Genomic DNA, 23754 nt, shown 5'->3' with positions numbered 1-23754 from the left:
ATGTGCCAACAACACTTGCAGCAGTTGGTAGAATTTATGGCACACCTTGTGGCCAATGTGTGGCAGAAGCAAGCGAAATGCATGTCTAGCATCTACCTCCTAGCAGGCACACACACACTCCCTCTCACATGGACACACCTACCGCAGGATTAAGACTTAAGCTCAGATGCGCTTGAAAATTAACGAATTATACTGCCAGCTTACATGCGGATTGGATTTGAGATATTTCCAGTTCTCATTTGTGGTATACCAGCCCGAGCAGATGGGTAGGAACGAGAGCAGCGCCGGTGATAGCCAAACCATTAGCAGCATAATAAAGACACGACGATGCGTCATTATGAGTGGATAGTCCAGTGGCTGGACTATAGCATAGTACCTGCAATGAAACAATCCCTTGGAGAACGTTTGCAATATAATTTTGAGTAATTAATATGCCTTACCTGTCTACCGAAATACAACATAGATGCATTATGCTAGCTGTGGAGAAGTAGACATCGAAACTGTTCCATATATCGCACATTACCGACCCGAACATCCATCTGCCAGATATCTCGACGGAAGCGTTGAAAGTCATTGCACAAAGTGCAACCAGCATGTCGGCCACTGCCAGGGAAACCACAAAATAGTTGGTAATGATGCTGTAAATGAAAGATGAACATGAGTAACTTCGCCAGAAGAGGCCAGAGGGAAATGTAGACAAATTTTCAAAAGTTTCACAAATCGTCAAGTTTTCCGCATTGCACATTTTTGTCATTATGCTCATAGTCTGTCGCATAGTTTTCCTGACAGCTTATCGACCTAATAACTTGTCTGTATCTATGCGACAGAAATTTGTGCTCGCATTACACATACGCAGCGTGTGACTTGAGCTTGTTGTGCAGAATGACATGTGGATGCCAGTTTGCCAGCTTAATGAATTAATTGATAATATGCTCTATTTCCACAGTAATGCCACAATCTATCACAACAACAAGCACCGCACTATGCTCAACTCAATTATGAACACACGGCGTATGCGCAACTCTAAAACTCATTGCCGCTTTAATGCCCAAAACTTTAAGTAAGAGGCAATTACATTTTCATATCTTGCAATTTACACCAGGCCAATGAACCAGCCTCACGTCCAAACACCCACAAACTTAATTACAATCCACAGGAACCAGCCGCAGCGATGGCACAATTCGGAAGGCAGACATCAAGGAGGTGTGGGGAAGGGGCGGCGGCAGCCCCATGGCAAATAACGGACAGTTGTTGGCGAGCGTTGACTACCACAGAAATGTACAAGGCATAAGGCAAAATACCAGCGTCCACAACAGACTATAAGTAGCAAAAAAGCGTCGCTTTAAATCCGATTAAATGCCTCAGATGAGGGCAGAAGAAGAGTTGACAGGGGCCATGTCGATTCCGATAGATGACAAGTTTAATTAGATTTATGACTTGTCAGAACTTCGGTGCTTTAATTTGACTCTTTAAGCACACTTTTCATGCCCATTAGTGAAAATATATTGATTGGAATCTTGTTATGGCTGTCAATGCCAACTAGTTAAAGTCAGTTCATGTTTTCCTTTGGCAATTCATATCGAATTGCGTATTAAGACCCTTTCAATGACAGCTTGTAAAATTCACTGTGAACTCTTAATGGCCAAAGGCCAATGCAACTTAGTAATTTCAGTTAATAACAAAACAATTCATTATCTTATAAAACAAATATTTTATATAAAATTATTAAAATTACTTTTGACAAGGGCTACAAATAATGGAAATTTCAAATTTTCATTTAGTGGCTCGATTCACAAAGAATTACGATAGCAGACTGATTAGCCTATTGACATCTATATCAATGGTTATTTTGTGGATGATCGCAGTTTATTACTTAAGAAGATCAACTGACTTTTGCTTACTCCCATTTTACTTTTGTTTTAACATAGAGCAAATTTAAGTCTCGACAAATTAACTTGGCCTAAATTATGTTTGGGTTGGCGATTCGTTTCGGTTGATTAGTATGAAGTCTACTTGCAGCCATGATAATTTGTGAATATATAAAAAGTATTTTCTGCTCTTTTATACTTGTTTCGGCATAAATTCTGTAACTCAGCTATGATGAAGCACGATTAAAGTTGAAATATATTTGGGACCGCTTTATCTTGGCGTTGCATATAACTTATTTAGGTTTATTTAGGCAAGCTGAACTTTTAGTTGGTTCCACCTTAATGGGCCGTACGAAAGTTGGTTCAATTAGTGGACCGGATATTAAGTCAACCAGGCGCTCACGCACAATCGTTCCAGCTGCGAAAAGAGTCCGACACGTTGAAGCTCGGTTAAATGAGGCTCAAATTATCGCATGCATATTTGGTTAATGCGAAGCTAGAGTTGGACACACACCTGTGATTTGCACGCAGCTACAGAAATAGACACACAAATACACACACACAGGTAAAGTAGGAATGCATGTCAAGCATAATTAGGCCTAATTTGGCATAATGATTTAAACTGAGCAGCGACGCAAAACAGTTGAAATGGGTCACAAGGAGCAACAAGGAAGATAAACATTTTTATGCACCTAGTAATAGTCATCAGGAGCTTCGCTCTCTTCATTCAGTCCTTTCACTTCTGGCCGGGCATCAAAATTACACAGCTTCACAGGCTACGCAAGTTAAATGAGCCCCTTAAATGTCAGGTGCCTGTCTGTGTGGGCTGTCGCCAAGGTGAGCATTTTCTTGGGCTGCTTTAAGAGTTTTATGCCTTGACATTGAACGCCTTGAGGCTTCGTACGTGGGCATGACCATGCGGCGTGTGCGTTTTATGTAGCTTAAATGCCAGCCAAATACAGCATATGAATTTGCGCCTGAAACACGTACAAAATTATGAAGAACTGTCGTAACACACCCACCCACACAGAATCATACCAATTCAACAAACACCCACACAGGCCACAGGGTGACATCTATAACTGTACGAGAGAGTGTTGAGTAAGTATTGTTGTTTATATACCCTGATAATAATAAAATTTGCTGAAGAGAGGGTATGATGTCTATGTGTAGAAAGCTTAGGAGGAAGAAAGCGAAAGGAAGCATCGCCGAACCATTCCGTAATTTGCATCTGTTCTACAAAGGCTATAGATACAATAGGATTTTATTTTTTTTACATTTGTGTTATATTTAAATATTGTACAAAAAATTATGTATAGCTACTTAAGATTGAATGTACAAAATGATGAATGCATATACATTACGGAAGCAGGCTGGGCTTAGTGAGCCTCGTAGTCGTGTATCCTCAACGCGGTTGTTATTGGTGCTGGGACAAAATTTATATGGACCGTCGTAAATGAAATGCCGAACCCGGCAGCGTCTGTCTGTGCGCCCTTTTAAGAAGGCCACAATATTTAAATGCGTGCTTCTTATTAACATATTCGATGTAATTACGCACGTTTTTGACATTTGACAGTATTTGACAGAAGTATGCCATAGGGTAGGAGCCTAAGTTGTAAAGCAGACACCACCCCCGCCCATGGTAATGGGTGCGAGTTTTAGCAGAGAACTTGACAAATTTCCTGACACGCAACTTGCCCCAAATATGATAAATGATGACAAACTAATGGACGTTAAGGCGCGCAGGATTAACGCGCCGGCGGTCAAAGGCTGTGCGAAAAAGCTACATAGACACTAAAGCCTGGCCATGTCCTTGATAGTCGCGCTGACAATGATGACAATGGCGCTTTGTGGCGAGCAATTCAATAACAAACGTGTAAGAGCGTTACAGACGGGTGCAACTGACAGCACAATACTCGTTCACGTCTCTATTCTAGCTCCACAACTAAGCAGAACCTATAAGCGGTAAAAACCTGATTCATTGATCTATGTAGCTTTGACATTTGTATCCGAATGACCAGGCGAAGAGACGAATAAACTTCGAAACTAATATGCTCGTCTTCCTTAATGTCAACTAGTATGAAAAGCGCGCCTCGAGCTAGTCGGACCATTGCAAAAGGAAATAAATGAAACACGCTTCAGCATTGTTTCCATTGTCGCTGCTATTGTGCCAGCTCGTATTCATTCTTAACAGCGAACGTTGGGTATTATAGAACATAATTGACAGTAAAACGGACAACAGCCTAGTCGACATATACATCTAAGTTTATGCTTTATCGATTTATTGTTTATTATTATTATTGCTTAATCAATTTATATAATCGACAAAACTTGTAGCCTCGTATAACTACAAATTTGTAAGCGGATAAGAATATGTGTCTCAATTATTGTAAATTCTACGATAAGTTAATTGAATGATAAGTGTTAACAGAGCAGGCAATAAAGATTTATAGAGACAGTTAGCAGTTGTAGATTTCTAATATTTTTAATTGGATTAAATGTTTTCTAATAGAAATATGCATTTGAAGCTCTTGGCTTTTCATGTAATCCATATATTCAAGCTCTAAACATCCCATGACGATCGGAATGATCGTGTATGTGCATGTATTAGTGCTTGAGTATTTGTGGAACTATATTTCTTTTAAATAAAATGTTCCAAGCATGAGATAGGTTGGACGGGTTCAAGGTATCTATAAGTCGAGCAACCCAATTACAGTTGTAACCCACATCCGGCAGTCTTTTATATCTCTCTTTGATCTTCAAATTCATCATTTTAAGTTAGTCAATGGGATACTAGTATTGCATCTAACGAAGTACCTAATTCCCAGGGTAATTTACTAAAGTAAATATGATGAAAGAGATTGCTAGCTGCAGTATATGCGTAAGCTAACCACTAGCGACTACAGCAATAAAGCTTGTTGTAGCTATGGCACCTGGCAATATGATCACAACTCACCGCAGTTTTCTGTGCCGCATAACGGACACAATCACCAGCATGTTGCCTAGTATGGCGGCCAGTATGATGAAACCAATAATGAAACACTTGACGATGACAAATGTCAAATGCGCGTTGCCCGTTTCGGCGGCGGTTGAGGCAGAGCTACCATTGTCCTGGGCCTGTCCGCCGGCAATATTTTCCAGGGAAACTGAGCTGCTGGCACTATTCCCCATGCCTTCATCAACATCGATGAGTCCATCGGCAACAAAATTCAAATAACTCGCATGTGAAGCCGCAGCTGCAGCTGCAGCTGCTGCCGCGGCCGCAGCCGCCGATGTTGATCTCGATGCTGATACCGTAGCCGTTGCCTCCAGGAGCAGCGGCATGTAAGCGGGTTGTGACTTCGTCCCCACTCCTCCATCCTCAAGCAGCGTCCTTGCCGCCGTAGTAGCCGTTGCCGTTAGCCTGCGTATGAGTGTCATAGTGTTGGGCGAATTGTTATTGTTGCTGTCGACTCAGTGGTGTTGGGGCAGAGCTTAGTCCTTGGATCCAATGCAATTATTGGCCTGCCATTCACTGATGACTCGTTGCCCTAGAGCATACACATGGTTAGGGGCGCTTGCTGCGCAGGACACGCTGATTGTAACTGTCATTTGTCGTTGTTGTATTTTATTGCTGACAGAAGTTCGCTTGCCAAGTCTGCAATTGAAATGATATCAACGATTTATTAGTGCTCATATTTCATTCATTTCCGCAGTGAAATCTACATTTTTACTATCCTTATTCGATTTGTATCAATTTGGCATTTGTTGTGCCAGTTTAATGAAGCACATCGTGCCAACAATTTATCTACCATCTGCCTGCGGGCCGCATTGGGGACTTAGACACGACACGCCCACAATTTGTAGGAACATGCAAATGCTAAACCAACCCCATAAACACCTTGTGCTTTTGATGGCATTGTACAAATTGTATAACCCCCAGGCATTGGGCTACAAAATTCGCACACAACAACAGCAGCTACACAAAAAACTTGAGCTGAGCTAAGCTGATTCTTTGCTGAGAACAACCAATGAAAATTCTACCTACACAAACATCTGAAATTGTCGGAATTGGCGTGGTCTACAAACGCCCAACGTAATCTCTCTCAACTCAATTGGCTTAATTTGCCATAAATAGCGCCAATGTGTCTGCTGGCAGCAGAATTTTGTGTGGTGCCAGCAAAAGCGACAAAATTTCACGTCCTTCCGCTTACCGACAGCTGTTGCCTGTCAATATTTTATCCTTATCATTAGCGTACGCCAACTTTGCAATTATCTATATACTCAAGCACTCGTACTGCCACTCAGACTCGTATGTAGACTTCTACAATTTGCCAAGTTGCAGGCGTGTAATCAATTCTGAGAAATTTCAAAATTGCACCATGGAATAGAGACGTGGAAATAGAAATATAAATTTTCTTGTAACAATTTAATATTGTCAAACAATTGCTCCAACATAAAGCAAACATATATAAGAGCACGTATATATTCATGAAGCATTTAACCGAGAGATGATTTTATATGCGAAGCAATTATATTTTAAGCAGAAAATAATTACAAAAACTAAATGAAATTAGCTTGGTTTGGATTTTATTGTAGCTCGTAAGACTAATTGCAATAATATCCGCATTACAGCACACAAATTATTACAAGCCTTCAATGAGCAAAACGACTTAAGCAATTAGATCTTTTTTGTCTAAGAATTCATTAAATGCAATAATAAAGTTTTATTATTATTCTGATATATTCTGCATAGATTTTAATTTTCAGATATATATACAAGCCTGTGCGTTCAAAATGTTACATTAAACATTGCATTAGAGCAGAATAAAATAATGAATTTGTATAAGTTTTAATAGGAAGTAAAAGAAACAATTCAAGTTCGTTCACAAGTAATTTTCTCTCAACTAAATTCAAAAAGGTTTGGCTCAATTATTGTTGAGATTGGTTTTTCAACAAATTTAATTGCATAACTCAAAATATCTTTTGCCACAACAACAATCTTATTTTTGATCTGTTGATTTTATTAAGGCACTGATTGGTAGCAGTATATATTTACTTTTGGGGTCAAATAATTTTAATTAAAGTTATTACTTTTAACATTCACTAATAGATGTAAAATGCTAAGTAATGTAATAACAAGTTTACTCAACTAAAGTCACGTTCTAAAAATATTAGAAGGTTTTTTTTATAGGGTATACTGGTTTTGTGAAAATATATGTAACATGCAGAAGGAGACACGAGGCCGAGCTGAGTCGATCTAGCCATTACCGTCTATCCACCTAATTGTCTGTCCGTCTGAATGAAAGCAGCAATCTTTTAAGCCACAAAAACTACAACAAATTTAGAAGGTATAATCGTGTATACCATACGCAGTACAATTTATGCTTCTTTTTATTATCAATATGAATCGACAATGTTACTGCTTTTTAAGCATAACTTAAATACCGTAAATATTGCAGACTTTAGATATACTGTGAAGGTTTCTGTAATGAATACAGAGATGTTGTATATATTTTTCATTTTTCTGCCTCCTTACATTCCCCAAATTCACAAAAAAAAAAACATATTTCAAGTACTAGATTCTTCTGCTTTGCCAAATATAAGCACATGCCATAAGTGTGTCCTGAAAATTAAGAAAGAAAGTTGTCTTACAATTAAGTTCCCATAGTAAAACCCATACCCATACAGAGCGCGTCCTTTTGCATGCATGAGTGTGTGTGCTTGTGTGTGCTTGTGTTGCTTGCAATGAATGTATAAAAGAATCGAGAATAACTGGTATATCACCGCTTCGATGGGTTCAGGGTATATCCAAGACTTTTTTAATGCACGATTTTTTGGTTTTTAAATAAACCCTATTAAACAAAGTTATTAAGGACTAAGAAGGCCAAGTTGTGAGCCAACAGGACGGTCTTAGACAAATATCCTATTGCTATTGGCCACAGTGTAGCAATCTACAAAAGTGATTTAGAGTGTGCGTAAGAGTGTGTGTCTATGTGTGCATTGGGTATCTTTTGATTTACTTCCGGTTAAGCAAACACTTGAGGCTTTGACTTGGAACTCCCTTAAGTTTAACAAACAGCACAGGCTACTATGTGTTTGTGTGTGCGTGGGTTAACAAAATATAAGGCTGATGGGAATGCGTTATGTGTTTTGGGCGCTCTACCTTTAGGTAAATGAGTTTCGTGTCGACACGCATACAACGACACTTGCACACAAAAGCGCGCGCGCACGCTTTTCTTTTTCCATTTCCCATTTGCACATCTGAAGTGAACTTTAAATCAATAACAAAAAAGTACCGAAATGAAAATCTTGAAATATGTCACGCAGTGGTGCTCTGTGGCTTGCCAAGTGCTTTTGTCAACCACATGACAATGCTTCACAACAATACAGGAAGAACAACATAATAGCTGCAGCTGCCTCACAAGTGCCCAATGACTTCGGAGGAAAGGAGAGTTCTCGCTGGAGGAATGGAATATGTATGAAGTCGATTGAGATTGGTTGCCGTTCGCAGGCCCAGGCCTGGGCATACAACAACTTGAGCGCCCAAGGTAAAGATATAGTCCACAGTCACAGTTGCCAGCTCTATTCAGCCAACTCACTGTCGGCCGTGGTCCCAGTCGCTGTCCCAGTCCTAGTCCAGATTGTTAGCCAACTCGCGAACGCTTTTTACGCTTTCTCTTCTTTTGCTTATTCTTTTTCTTTTCCTTTTTACTTTTTTCGGCTTTTATTTGTTGTTAAAGTATCTGGGATTTGGCAGAGCTTGTTTGCTTTTGGGATTCATTCATTCTATGTATAGAAGGTCATTGTACAATGGTACAGATAAGCATTTCTTGGTTAAGAAACAGTGCAATATCAATTAGAAAAAAAAATGTTTCACTTCTAATTATCAAGAAGTTGGAATTATTTTGATAATCACTTTTATTTCAACTTGTAATAAATCCCAAGAGAGAGTAGGAGAGACATAAAGAGAGACAGAATAGACAATATATATAATAATATCTTATTATATATAACATATATACGTATACATATTATCCTAAAAAATTTCTTAAAAATTTTTTTAATAGTCAGTAAATAATATTATTATATTTTATTTAATTTCTACGCCTTGCATTTCTTGCCCACAGTACTGAGTTTTGTTGAGTTTATGGGCTGGTGGGTTAGTGGGTCGTTCACACGACGCTCCATTCATATTGTGACGGGATGTGATTCATTTCGTTTGGGCTGCCCATTGTTGAGGTGCAATGGTGAATGACTCGCTGGCTGGGCGAATGGCTGACTACCTGCGTCGCAATTGTTGGATATTCTTTTTCTTGTTGGCTTATAAGTTATTTATTCGTACTTATTCTTGCTTATTTGAATTTGCGGTGTTTATTTACAGCTGAGCATTGGGCGAAACCAAGCGGCAGCTGTTTGCATTGGATATCAGCCGCAATTCACTTACACACTTAGATACAGACATACACAAAGGTCAGTAGATCAACTAAAGAACTGTTCTATATTAGACCTTAATTACTTTCTTTGTGTTGGAGTCTTTGGGTTTTTAAAAACACTTTTCGACAATTTTAATTAACTTTTTATTTATGCAGGCCACAAGATTTTTAACCAAATTTCTCTTTTTTATTTACGCTAATTGATTTTATTCTAAAATTGGGGCTTAGCTGACAGACCGATTTGGTCAAGTACCGAAGTGCCAAAGTACTGATCAAGTAGTGAGCCTGGGGCTCTCTAACTTGGGTCATTTATCACAGCAGTATTAATGTAGGCGACAGCAACAAGGACGGCGACACACAGATATATTGCCCAAGTCTCTGTCCAGATTCGAATTAATTGAGTGCTAAAAATGGCAAAGACAAAGGCCGAGTCCAGATAAAAGGACGCGCAGAAGGACAAATGAAATCAAGCGAACATTTTTGCTTACCAAAACAGCAAATCGAACCAAAAGCGTAAGCAAATCGAATGCCAACGAATCGAAACTAATTGGGCGCCTTGAAATATGCAAAGATAAAGCCGCTGCGGTCAGCGTACCGAACGGTCGCGGCAGCTAAAGAGAACAAGTTGAAGGAATTTCGGTTTATAGCGACCATTTGATAAATCAAATAGAAAAGGGAACATGGAAACTTTGGGCTGCCCATGAAACACGAGAATTACAAGAAAAAACAACATCGCATGGCGTATATGTTACTCAATGTGTGTATGTGTGTGCCTCATGACCTTGCGAGTGCTGCGAACTGTATCGGGCAATCAGCTGCCAGTGCGGAAGTAGCAGTTCAATTATTCATCTACCCACAAACAATTTTTTTGCTTCTTTGCTTGATTATGACGGAGCCGCATGCAACATGGGGCACGGCATCTAGAGTGAAATACGGCACGCACACACACAAGTATGTAGATTGCTGACCAACTGCAAATTGGCCATCTCCTTGGCCTCGAGCATTTACATTTTAAATTGCAGCAATAGCTATATTTGCATTTGCCAGCAAAATGGCCTCAAATACGCGTTACAAATTTCTGAATAACGTTTTTTGTACACAATTTGAATTTAGTTTACATAAATCTCACACACACACGCACACACCACATGCAGCCCGTGCTGAACAAGACATTGAGACATTTTGCGGCTAGCATTTCAATGGCTTTTCACTTTCTGTAGTCAAGCCAGTTCATCAATGTGACAGGTAACCACAAAAGACAGTCTGTAAAATACATTTAAAAATAAGTATATATAAACTAAAAACACGTTACCTTTTCCGATTTGTCCCTTAGTGAGCAGCTACATTTATATATAGAACAACATTTATAAAGACATCAAATATAAAATATGGATTTAAGAGGATTCCTGACTATTGCAAAGCACAAAACTTTTGCTGCGTCAGCGAACACATCTTAGCTTTAAGTTATTCTTCGTATGATTGATTTCAAGTTCGACATTTATTGAAGGTAAAGTTCATTGACAAGGTTAACAACGAATTCAAATCCGTTTCTTTCTACAGTTAGCGAATGTGACTGTGAATGTGACATTTGAACTTGATACGCATGAACGAGCCCACGTGTCAAGGCTTAACAAGCATCACAGAACCAATCGCAAGTAAACGAGTCTTTCGCATGCTTTCATCCACTTCCAGAACCTAAAATCAGAAGGAACTTTGCAGTCGCATCCAACCGACTGCATAATACTCGCTTAATGCCAATGTAAAATTAAAACTCTTGAATTTAAATTGAACGGGTAGTACCTAAAATGGATTGATTCATGGTAAAATTTTTGTATGAAGTCGAAAATATTGAACCTGCAATATTTATGTATTCCAACTCTTCGCTTTTCTGCGTTTTATATTTTATTCAATTTTATCTGAGACAAAAAAAAAACAGTTTTAGTTCCTGAAGCCACCAACAATCGTTCAATTAAAACAAAATAATATTTAAGAACATTATACTGGTGTCTTATGGGGATATGGAGTACAAGTCTTCTCTACCACACAAGCCAGCTTCCTCCGATTTGTCAGCTAGCCCTCATTGTTTCATATTTAACCTTCGTCGACGATATAATAAGCAAGTATCCTGCAACGTATCACTATAAACTGAATTCCCACCTTGACATACTTTCCAGAAAACTATGCCACAGTAAAAGACGCAAAATATTCAAGAGAATATATATATTTAATTTTTATCTCAATATTAAAAAAAACCCTCGCATAGGCTGAAAGCCTCATCTAGACAAACAAACAAGTCTAATTTTACATTTTATCATTCAATAAACTTTAATAAACAAACAAATTAAAATTTGTAATTTAAACTGAAAAATAATATCAGTTCTGCACTCAGTGCATAGAAGTGTGTGTAAGGGACGTAGGTATTGATGTATATACTCTTTTTACTTTTTGAGCAAGTATGCAAATTGTGTACCACTTTTTATTTACTTCAAAAAGTAACTTGCCAGTATTTAGCATAACAAATTGGATTTATTTACTTTATCGTCTTGATTCACATCTGAAATATATCAAAGAACAATAACGGCAGGCAAATAAAACTTTAATTGAGATATTTGAGAAGCCATATAAATACCTTTGACATTACAGCAATTTGTTACTGGTTAGCCTGAATAGAAAAGTGAATCAACTTTTCATTTGTAAATTTTGAGTAAGCCTTGATCAAAAAATAAAGATTTGCAATTGAATAAATCTATGAATACACAGCTTATATGCAGAATCTATAAACTTTTCAGAAGCATCAATTAAAAATGAATATAAAATATTTATTTTTATGGACGTTATTGTAGAACGAGAAAATTGTTTTGTTGAACACTTTACTGAGCTGAATGAAAATAGTTCAGAGTATCTAGACTTTTGGCAACTTTGGCAGCTTACATATAAATTTTATTCGCTATCAATTGCAAAAGCATTTCAAATTTAGAACAACTTAAGATCGTGAGTAGTAGAGTTCAGCTCTTCTTTCCAAACTAATATTAAATATTCAGCAAAATGCCACGTGTGCAATTTTTAATTAATTTCGCCTGTTGCAGCCACACAAAAAAACAAATTTTCTGCTAGAGATGAGCGCAAATTTTATATGAATGCGTGGCGAAAAAATAAAACAGATTTTCGTACCCGGAAAATAAATGTTAATTAAGTAAAAGTAAACTTGTGAAGCCAAGGAAGTGAAGCGTCGTGTGCCGTGTGCCGCGTGCCGCGTGCTGTGTACCACACTAAAAGACCATCTCAAACTTTGCCCATCTGTGTAATATTGTGCATACGTCGCGTTGGCCTACCCGGGGCCGTTACCTTTTTTCATAGCATACTTTTGAGCGCGTCGTTTCTGTGCCAACGCGCAAGCTGTTGAATATTTCAGCTTGTTTGCAATTTTTATGCTGAGTGTGTGGGTCCAGTACACTGGACAGCGTGAACACGTTTCCCAAAGCAGGGTCCTTCTGTTTGTTGTTTGCTGTTTGCTTTTTGCTGTTTGCTGTTTGCTGCTTGCTATTTGTTGTTGCTTATATAATTTTTATTATACATATTTAGCTGCCAGCGGCGTAGTTCATAGTTTAGTTAAAGAGCAAAGAAGTCAGCGCAGGGCACTTCGTCAAGTACAGGTGTTTACACACATGCCGTGTCATTGTTGTTTTCTTTGTTTCGTAATGCAAATGTTTAATTTAGTATTACAGTTTTTTTTGTTCACATTTTATTTCATGTTGTTATTTTTTGGACAGCACGCTTCGTCTATGACCACAAAATATACGCACAGACGCGTGCACGCACCAAGGTTTATTTTGTGAAATTTAATGCATAGGAAATTACGAGCATCAAATGATGATGAACTCTGCAAATTATGATATTCCAAAATGCTTAAACTGCAGGAACGTGTTGCCAACGCTGCCTTCGAAATATACATCTTCTATTCTGATGACAGATTATTTGGCCATAAGAGGATTACATCTGTATATTAACATGGATTCTCGTATGCTTGTAAACATATATGTCAGAGCCACGACCACAAGGGCAACAAAACAGCAGCTGGCCCCGTTCAACGTGTCCGCCACACTGGCTCTGCCTTCCGCATGATTTTGTATTTTTAAATGCACCGATGCAGTCAGAGGCAGGGGAAATGCAGCGACGGCAAACCAGACCTGTTCGTACTTTAAAAGCCGCTGGGTTTGAATGTGAATACCAAAGAGAAAGCATTTTGTTTTAAATGCCATGCTAACAATAGAAAAGAAGCATCCGTATCAAGGACACAAACAATTGCACAGTCAGGCAGTCTCTGTTGCTCTTATTATGTGGGCGGATCTCTGGCAATGGCAGAGCGAAAAGAGCTTCTAGCACAGGAAAGTACTTTTCTCAATTGTTGTTACTTTGCTGCTGATTGTGTGTGTGTGTGCGCGAGAGTATATGTAAAGGTACATAGGTAGTGTATATAGAGGAAACCACGAGTGGTTGGTTTTGTTGCTGCAGACGGAATGCTAACCTGGCTGCAGCTGTGCAACCTGTGCCACGTGACTGAGGACTGGCGCCTATCAGGCGCACACACTTTTTGGCTTTTGTTTTTTTCCCAAGACCACGACCTTCACTACCGGCGTTGCTTAGACGGTCTGCAGCTGATTGCAATGCCTCAAAGTACGCAATACAAACAAGAACTTTAACACAGACCCACACACGCAGCATGCGGCACATAGAATGCGCAGCTTCATTAGTGTTAATTGATTACATGGCCCGAAGAAGGAAAAAGCGAGGACAAAGTTACCGCGACGACATTGACAAACGAAGCGCAAAATTGCAGACAACCACAAAGGAGGCAAATAATGCGGAGTGTTGGCTTGCCACATGGCTCGCCTTGGTTGGGTTTCGGAAAACTTTGCTGAGCTGTTGATGCAGCTAAGCTACATCCAAACTATGATTATCAAGGAATCACGTACACAACACGGTCTGGATTTCGTTCAAGTCAATCAGATGACGGCGTGCGCACGCGACCTTCGGCTTCGATTGGGATTGACATGGTTCGCTCGCCGGTCGAAAGGAATGCCAATTGCCATTTGCATTGCACATAAAATACGCTCATATATACTAAACATATACATGTAAGTGGGTTGCCCCCAAAAAACAAAAATAAAATGTATGCCCTGTGCGCCTTGACTCGACCCGACTTGGGAGTCCCTTTGTTCTTTCCGCAATGGCCTTTTTATGGCAGTTGAGGAACGCAACCAAGTACACTCGAGTGTGTTAGCTTCGGCACATTTTATGGCATTTTGATGCCTAATACGACTGCAATTTTATATTTATTTTATTTACTTATGCGCGCGTTCATACGTACTCGCATATGCCAAGTATGCATATGAATGTCTGATTGGAAGCTGATTTCGCCGCCCTCCGTCTGTTCGAGCGACCTCCATTAGCGCAATTACATACTTTTCAAAGATTAGAATTTGATTACGGCTCTTTCGCTTCAATAAATATTTTACTTTTTATTCAAGCCCATTGGAAGTTAAAGTGAAGCGGCTTCACGACGCCTTGGACTATTTTGGAGCTCACAAATTGAACACATTATCGACTTGTGTACTTACATACCTATAAATACTTATAAAATATGTATGTGTGTGCGTAAATATGTATGTGTTTTGACTACATTAGAGTCTGTTTCGTATTATGACCAGAGCCAATAAGCACGGCCCACGCAGCTTGGACGTAAATAGCATATTTAATAAGCCAAAAATGTCGACTAAGCAAAAAAATAACAAAGAACTCAGATTCAAAATGAATTTATTGCGTTTTAAATAGATAGAAAATTGATTACTTTTCAAATAAGCGTTTCTCATCTGTTATAAGTGTAAATAGTCTTAATTGTTTTACTAAATAATTCAATTTCTATTTATATTGCCGGAGAAATGATTAAGCAGTATACAAATATTAGAACGATATATATTTATTTATATATATACTATGTATTAATATATATACATATATTTATTATATATTTATTCTCGTTTATAAAATCGTGCAAATAATTTATGTTCATTTCACTTGTATAGATTCATATTCAGTCCTAAGAGACACGAAATATTTTTGCAGTGATGAAAGGTATTTATATTTCCATAGATTCTATAAATCTGTTTATATATATAAAGAAGATTAAATATTAACATCAATTGACTGCGTTGTAGATGTGAAATGGCAAATAAAAATGAAAGTCTTTATCTCTATTTTTATCTGTTTATTTAGATTTTGCTCAGATATGTGAGCTGAATTTCAATTGCTGTTTACCAAGCTATAATAAACTTAGTTGTCATTCGACGATTAAACTCGTACACCCTAAACACATATATGAATTGAACAATTTATGCGGAATATGAAAATATCTATTTTAATACATCACTTTTCAAATATTAAGTATTTCTTTGAAGCAGAACTTCATCTCTTTTGCACATGACAGGTGTGACATAAGTGTGCAAATGCTAGTAAATCAATAGGAAGTAAAATCAGAATATAATAATTATTAATATATATTAAATTAGTCTCAAACAATCACTCTTGTAGAAAGATTTTTATTCTAAGGAAACCTTCAAAAATTTAAATTATTAAGAGCCCATTTAACAGCAATGTATATTAAATAGAGTTCTATATTTATTATCAAAAGATAATAATTATAAATGTTTGATTTTTATTGAACTGTGCATAAGTCTTTTCTGCTTTTAGCAAAATATGGGTAGTTCCAATGCTATAAAGATTGAATAAATTCAATAAGTAAAACAATTTTAGTGAGCTGCGTTCCCTTTGTGGTCCGAGCACAATCTAATTTGTTGCCTATTGTCCACGAGGGAAAGCAATTTGAACTTTCGATATGTCCGGTCTCCTGTAACTACCCTTTTCACTGCCCTGATGAAATATTAAGGACACAAATATGAAATCCCATATTGAATGCTCGGTATATGGCGCACAATTTAACTTTTATTGGTGCTCCGTATATGTATATAATATGATTCGGTCTCGGATTGTCAGCAAAGGTCATGCCTAACTTACTCCACCCCACCGCCCACTGAACGTCTTCCGACCTTGCAAGGTCTGGCAAGCATATTGAGCGCAGACAGAGCAGCATTTTGTGCAAAATGCTCGTAAGAAAAGACATACATATTTGTTATTTGGCTGACAGGCGATGGCAACGACGAGCTTCAAGAAAAATCACGTTATTCTCAGCTGCAAAGAAACAATACACGTCTATACAAACATATATCAGTCGTGCAGAAGACCCGCTGGGCTGATGGCTTTTGTCTGATATTCGATTGGCGGTCTCTATTTCCTGTTACCCAATAAATCAAAACCGCAAATTGAGATATTGAAGTTGCTTTAAAGAAATAGAAAGGGAAGTGTGTGATGTGTGCGCGTGGCATAAAATGGCACGTGAAACTAAAGTGATTAAATTAATATTGAAAAACTGTGACCGACTGACTAAAAAGCGGATCAATGGCTCTCTCCATGGAGCTGAGCGGCCGTTATGAAGCCACACACAGAGCGCTTGTAAAATGTCCGCAACACACGCGCCTCACAATCACTGTGTGTGTCGGAGAGTGTGTGCATGTGTGTGTTTTGGGTCTGGGGTGTGTGAGCACCCGCTGTTTTGGCCACGCATCATAACATGTCAATATACTTTAACTCCCAACGCCATTAAAGTCAAATGCTCCATGGGGAATTTCAAGGTAATGACTGTTGAGTTGGCCAAACGGACCAAGGACCAGGCGTTTACCCCACAACTATTATACTGAATACCCTATAATTGTGACACAAATTGCATATTCGATTTCTAAGAACATAACATGGAGCACCTTATAGGCAATGCCTTGATTTATTGATTAATAATTCTGAGACATTTCAGAATATAATCATTTTGCAAACTCTGAATCTGTGTCGAATCGAAATAAAATTAAATATAGGAAAAATTCTGAGTCAAGCTTATTGAATCTGAAAGTCAAAATGCAGAATAAATTAATTTTAGAGAAGATTATAAAGTTGACTTTAATTTTAGTATATCTAGAGACCTTGTTCAGCAAAAGCTGTCAACGGGCCATTAAGCATTTTGTTTTGAATTTCGGGTGCAGAGTATAACAAAATCACATGAAGGCAACATCCAGACAAAAAAAAAAAAAAGACATCATGAGTAAAGTGTGACAAAAGCGGAAAAAATATTGAAAATCGAATTTTCTCGCATCGCTTGTTTAGGTAAAGAGGCAGGCAGCTCCCAGACATGCCACTGCTGTTGCCTTTGTCATTGCCGTTGTCGTTGTCGTTGTCGTTGCTGTTGCCGTTGTTGTTGATGGTGTCTTAAAGCTGTTGTTTATATTTGCATGCAGGTGGGCGACATTTGTTTATATTTGTATTCCTATTTGCATTTGTATTTGTATTCAATCAGCGTCAAGCGAAGCGCTAAAAAACATAAAAAAAGAGAAATGAAACAAAAAAAAAGTGGTCCAACGATTTAACAATAAAAGCCACAAGCTGAGCAGCTGAATCTGTGAAATGTGAGGGCAAATCAAATAAAATAAAATACAAAAATGTGAAAAAAATATAACAAATACAGGCGATTGCAGGTGTGTGTGTGTGGGTGTACGTGGGTGTATGTGAGTGAATGGGCTGTCAGCCGACATTTGAGTTGCCATTTGCCAATGTAGCCAAGGTGAGAAAAAGCTTTCAATTTGAGGGTGTTGATGGCTGACTGCAAATACTTATGACATCGAAATTTCAATAGCAATAAAATATATACACACACATACACATATGTACACATACAAACATACATACACACAGTGCCGAACGTTGAGTTAACGAACCCAATTTATGTTGACTGACAACTATAAGTATGGACTTATTATTTAATGAGTGTTATTTGACTATTGGTGTGCACAGCAATTGGGCTGAAGCTCAGCCTGATTACAATATCATTAGAATGTCATCAGCATCATATCATACACAGAAATGGGTATGTATGTCAGAGCTAGGATAAAACTATCTTACTGTCATATTGCCAGCAATAATGATGAGAATAAATAAACTGCCTAGTTACCAGAGTCGAGTCTGTAGCTAGCCACATGTCGCCGACCTTCGTCGGCAGCCCCAACGGAACAACAACAACAAAAACAGCCTGTCGAGCCCGGATGGCTATGCTCAGCTACCTACGAACGCTCGCTTCATTTACTCGTTAAGTTCATCACAGTTGCCTTAATGAAGCTATAATTAGATAAGCGCAGCAGTAGGAACGCCGCTGTTCCTACTAACCGCAACAGTAGTCAGTCAGTCTCCTAGTCAACCAGCTGCTACTCACAATGCGACAGCAGATCACTGCTGTAGTTATCTCTATGCACAGAAACGGTAGCCCGTCGAGCTATTCATTCATACGCCAGGTTAGCCACGATGATGAAGTGTATCTCACAAATACACAAACCTGATGGCGCTATGGCCTTGTATTTTTAGCCAGCAGCCAGGAGCCGCCAGCAGCGAATAGAAGCAAAAACCGAAACGTGCAGCAAATGTTGCAAACGTTTGACTAACCAAATTCAAACTGACAAGCCATTGGGTGCGCAGCTATTAGAGGCCATACGACACGGACGCCCATGGCGACACATTTACAATTGGGCCCGAATATCGCATTGTTCACATTCTGTTTCTTCCCGACTGGCTGCTTATCATTCAGCTATTCAGTCGCTGTGCGTGGGTATGTGTGCGACAGTTCGTGGCACACACATTAAGAATGCAAACCGAAATGTCGTGGACTACCGTGCGTATGAGTTATGCGAAATGAGCTCTGAATTATGTATGTACCATGAGTACCATTGAGGTCTGTGGGAACTCAGTCAGTTGTCTAATGAAAGTGCAGAAGAGGAACTAACTAGTTACTCAAAATGACAGTTTTACTAATTAGCTAGTTAGCTTTTTGGTTACTTTAATTAATACGCGATCTATTTTTTTTAAATAAAATACTCCAATAGTTAACACTCAAACTTAATTTAGATATATTAGAGACAAATAGATGTTGCAGTACAGCAATTTTATAAGGTACATTGTTTGGTTCTAGCTTCGCATTCTTGGCCCTGAATTTAAGGGAATTCAGTCTTAGGGAATTCATACATGATGTTCATAAAAGTCTATATTAAGCCCAAATTAAACGTGATAGTAATACTTTTTAAGACCGCCTTTTGAAAACCCTCTTCCTTTTCACTGAAATCAGAAGACCAAATTGATTTTTATATATATCTGACATTGAATGTTTAATAATGTTTATTTTATCCATATATTTATTTAAATTATGAACAAATCAAGTTTTCCATATAACTTGAATATAATTGGATAACAATAGGTGGTATGTATAGTTAAGGCCAAAGAACGCATCTGAAGAGTATTTCATATCACTCTATGCGTTTAGAATGTTCGTTAGCCATGTAGTACATGCTTATTGAATAAACATTTATGTCTATTTATAGCTTGAACATAATATTGAATTAAACTACGCACAAGTCCAACAATATGTGCACTGCTCTTCCCCAAGTAACCTTGTTATCCTTGTCATATTTTGCACTTGGCTCGACCATCAATCAAAGAAGGGAGCACATTTATCCCGCAGACTGCTCGCTTGCCTGTTCCTGCAACTGTTTTGCACCCATCGCAGTGCACACTTATCAAGGCTAATTTTGTTATGGGTCTTCTAATTGACCCTGGCACTTGCAGCCGACAGAGCACTTTACTCCTAAGTCCCCAGGATCGACAGCTTTAAGTTGTTTTTTCTGTTTGCTGCTAATAGCTTTGTTAGAGCGTTTCCTCTTTCATGTTGTGGCCAATTAAAAACCCAAGACGAACTAATTACTAAATACTCGATACAATGAAAATCAAATCAGCAGCTCGTGCTGACGTAGACATTCTCTTTTTCTACTCTATTCGCTAGGGAATGACTGGCGAAGTCATCAATCAGGTAATCACTTAATTACCTACTTCAGAACCAACAATTGGCAGCATCAACTCAAACAAACCTAGTTTAACTGGCTTTATCCTTTTATGTTTCTTTCTTTCCGTAAGCTTTTATTTATTACTTATAAGAAAGGTGTCAGACAATGCGTAAAGACCGAGTCGGTACGTTGTCCGACTGTGTCCAAATAGAACTGTTTAAAAGAAAGTCGAATAGATGGCGAGAGGGCCCATTAGAGTAAATGCCATTGCTCCTAAAAGTTTACGTTGGCATAAACTTGTCAATATCACAAACTATAGAGCCTTTAAAATACATTGTCTATAAGACTTTTGTAAATAATTAAAGTCGATGAACTATATGAATGAAAATTAATTGTATTCGTAGTCGTTCTAAGCTTGCCAAAATGTCTTTTATTAGTTGCATCAACCTTACAGCTTAACTATGAAATGAGCTTAACCTTCTTCGCTTCTATCAAGATGTCTGGGAATTCAAATGTGGTTGTTTATCAAAAGTAAAGTGGGCAAGCACTGGTAAGAGATATTCATAAGTTGATATTTCTCTTTCTATGACATTCTGACAACGTCAACGGGATGATGTACAAAAATAAGTAAGCTAATGCACATGGAGTTGAGTGCGGTAGCAAACTTAAATTGAAAAATATATATTTTATGTATGAAATGTTCAGTATATTTTTAATATTACTAAGCAAAATTTTAGCTCGAACATTAGCTTAAAGGCTTAATCTTGTATTTTTGCAAATACAAGCCATTTGTGTCAAATACATTTGTACTCAGGTTGTTTAACAATAAAGTCAAGTTTGGTTGCGGTAGAGCATGCAGACAGGTGGGCGAACAATTTTGAGCCACAATTTGTAGTTGTATTTCATTTGCAGTTTATGCATGCGTGTGTGTGTCAATTGCCCGAAAAACTACGAAGTTTGTTAACGTTTTCAACAACCTTTTGGCCTCTCGACGAGCACAGGTAAATAACTATCAAATAAAACTCAATAAAAGAGAGTGAGAGGGATAGGGGATGGGAAGTAATGGGAGAAATAGAGCGCGATGCTCTTAATGCAAAATAAATCGAACGAAAGTGCAAAACACTTACCAGATTAATTAAAATGAAATGTGCTAATGGAGAACGCTCTCACTCACACGCAAGCAGCCAATTGAAAACTGATAATCACGTGTTAAATCACACCTCGGGGCGAACGCATACAAACGATTTGTATTTAAATTGCAAAAGCCGTTTGGCGTTTTCTCATAAGCTACAGATTTGGATATGGATAATAATAACTGATTTTTTTATACTGGCAAGAGAAATAGTTATTACTCTTCATATCAGCTTTGAGTTTTGAGGAGAGTTCCATTTAAATTTTTTTAAAATAATTTTTTAACCTACTGTAATGTTTTTCATAGACTCAACTTTAGTGTGGGCTTTTGACACAAATATATTACAATTAATACATTAATCCTAATTAATAGATTTATTTGCTTTATATACTTTATTTTGGAGCACTCATAGAACTTATATTAACTGAGTTAATGTGTAGAATCTTGAATGTAGAAGTGTTATACGTAACTAGTGGTTGAATATTCGTAAACCAACTCTTTGCTCATAATCCTAGTCTAATTTATTCTGTTTCTTCATCTTCATCTTCCCCTCTCTCTCGCGACCTCTCGCCCTCTTTTTTCATTTTTTTCCTTAACTCATTGCTTACTACTTTTGTTCTTTTAGAGATTTGTGTACATAAAAATCTTTCCCTCCCTACAAATAAATCAGAGCTATAAACCCGCAGTAACTTTTTGGGTCTGTAAATATTTACATATATCTTTATATATATTAAAATGCAAAGTAGATCTTAGTAAAGATAGTCTTCATTATAAATACTTTATATACAATTACGCGTAATTATTTAAACAATTGTTTATTTAAATAAACAAAGTTTTCAAATGTTATCTATTTTCGCCGATTTATCTTTCCCTTAGTTTCTCTCTGTGACCTATATTATCTATTTTCGGCATTCCGAATTGTATATGTATTATTTTTAAATTTCCATTCCATTTCAAGGATAAGTGCATGGCGTGTGCTATTTTTAGGCAGTGGCCACAAAATAAATTTACTGGCAGCCAAAGTGGGTAGGCATCAAAATAGACAGTAGACAGGGCAAGCAATGTAGGTAGACAGACAGACAGACTTGAATTCAGCTTGAGAGCCATTTAAATCATGGGAAAACTATTAAAATTTATGCGTGAAAATGAGAAAGAATAACGAGAGCCGCACAATAACGGAACTGCTTTCGAAGTAGGGAGACGAGTCGTGGATAGCGGACACGGGCTGGCTTAGCAAAGAAACATGTTAATGCTGTCGTCGCCGCAAGGTAGAAAACAGGTGCCACAAGGTGACGCCTCGGTGAAGTCAGGCCAACTGCTCAGATACTTCGGAAGTCCCTTAAAGGCAGCATATCGTTAGCTTGGGGGATGAATTTCACAAATCCTAACCACATACTTGAGCAAAGCACCAAAATAGATTTTAAGATTAGGATACAACCAATCTATACATGTGTATACAAACATAAATATATATTTATATACAAATATATATATTTTATATAAATATATATGTATATTCATACTTATATATGTAATCCATTGAACCGCAGAGCGAAAGCCTCAGCGTAAACTTCTTTAAGTGCTTACACGCCGAGCTCCGTGTATCAAGTGTTTCATAAACGCTTAATATTTAATGTAAACAATGAAAATGGTATTAGAAACCAAAAACTTTGAACAATTAAAGGGCTTTGGGCCACAAAACAAAACACAAATGCTTACCAAGATTTGTAGCGTGGCTACTGTCGAGACCCGTAGGACACAGAACGGGGCAACTTAATGCCTTCAAGTTGTAAAACACTTAGCTGTGATTTTTTTATTTTTCTTCCCCTTCTTTACGAAAAAACACTCGACAGCAGCAGCAGCGTCTGTGGGCAGAAGGCAAAATAACACACAAACTTCGCGCGTGCCAAATTTTGTGCAGATAATTTCAAGCAATTTGGGTGCAAATTCAAAATGTCTTGTGCCGTGTGAGTAGCTGGCTGAGGCACAGCAGCTCGTGGCGCGCACAGGTGTGTGCGCTGGACGTGTCGCGCGTCCAAGTTAACACATTGGCGAGTAGTAGATACACCAGGCGGCTGCCAAGCACAACTGTGCACAACCGATAGGAGCAAAGGATAACGCACGACTGTGCCACACGAGCAACGCCGACGACGATGAGACCGACGACGCCAACGACAACGCCGCCGCTGACGCCGACGCCAACGCCGACGCCGATGGTGACGAGCTAGAAAAGCCGAATACCAAAAGCATCAGCGGCAACGGCAACAGTAGCAGCAGCAGCAGTTGCTTTATGGCCCATTGCCACAGTGTAGCTTGGCATTAGTTGAAAGTAAGTAAAAATATGAAAAAGAAGTAACAAA

The 23754-nt window shown here is 38.2% G+C and overlaps 1 protein-coding gene across 1 annotated transcript in view; it reads right to left on the bottom strand.

Moving 5' to 3' along the window:
* The window catches only part of LOC111602710 (octopamine receptor beta-1R), a 28514-nt gene extending 5010 nt beyond the window's left edge, over window positions 1-23504 (bottom strand). The window contains exons 1-4 of the mRNA XM_023319947.2: window positions 23114-23504; window positions 4825-5505; window positions 441-638; window positions 205-376 (exon numbers count right to left, since the gene is read on the bottom strand). Coding sequence (XP_023175715.1) covers window positions 205-376; window positions 441-638; window positions 4825-5288 — 834 coding nt within the window. The 5' untranslated portion in view covers window positions 5289-5505; window positions 23114-23504. The remainder of the gene's footprint in view (window positions 1-204; window positions 377-440; window positions 639-4824; window positions 5506-23113) is intronic.
* Window positions 23505-23754: the final 250 nt, after the last annotated feature.

This window comes from Drosophila hydei, unplaced genomic scaffold, assembly GCF_003285905.1.
Source record: "Drosophila hydei strain 15085-1641.00,03,60 unplaced genomic scaffold, DhydRS2 tig00000063-arrow-pilon, whole genome shotgun sequence".
In the NCBI taxonomy this organism is placed as follows: Eukaryota; Metazoa; Arthropoda; class Insecta; order Diptera; family Drosophilidae; genus Drosophila; species Drosophila hydei.
Note: the sequence above shows the minus strand (reverse complement) of the source record. Positions and strands in the feature narration are given on the sequence as shown.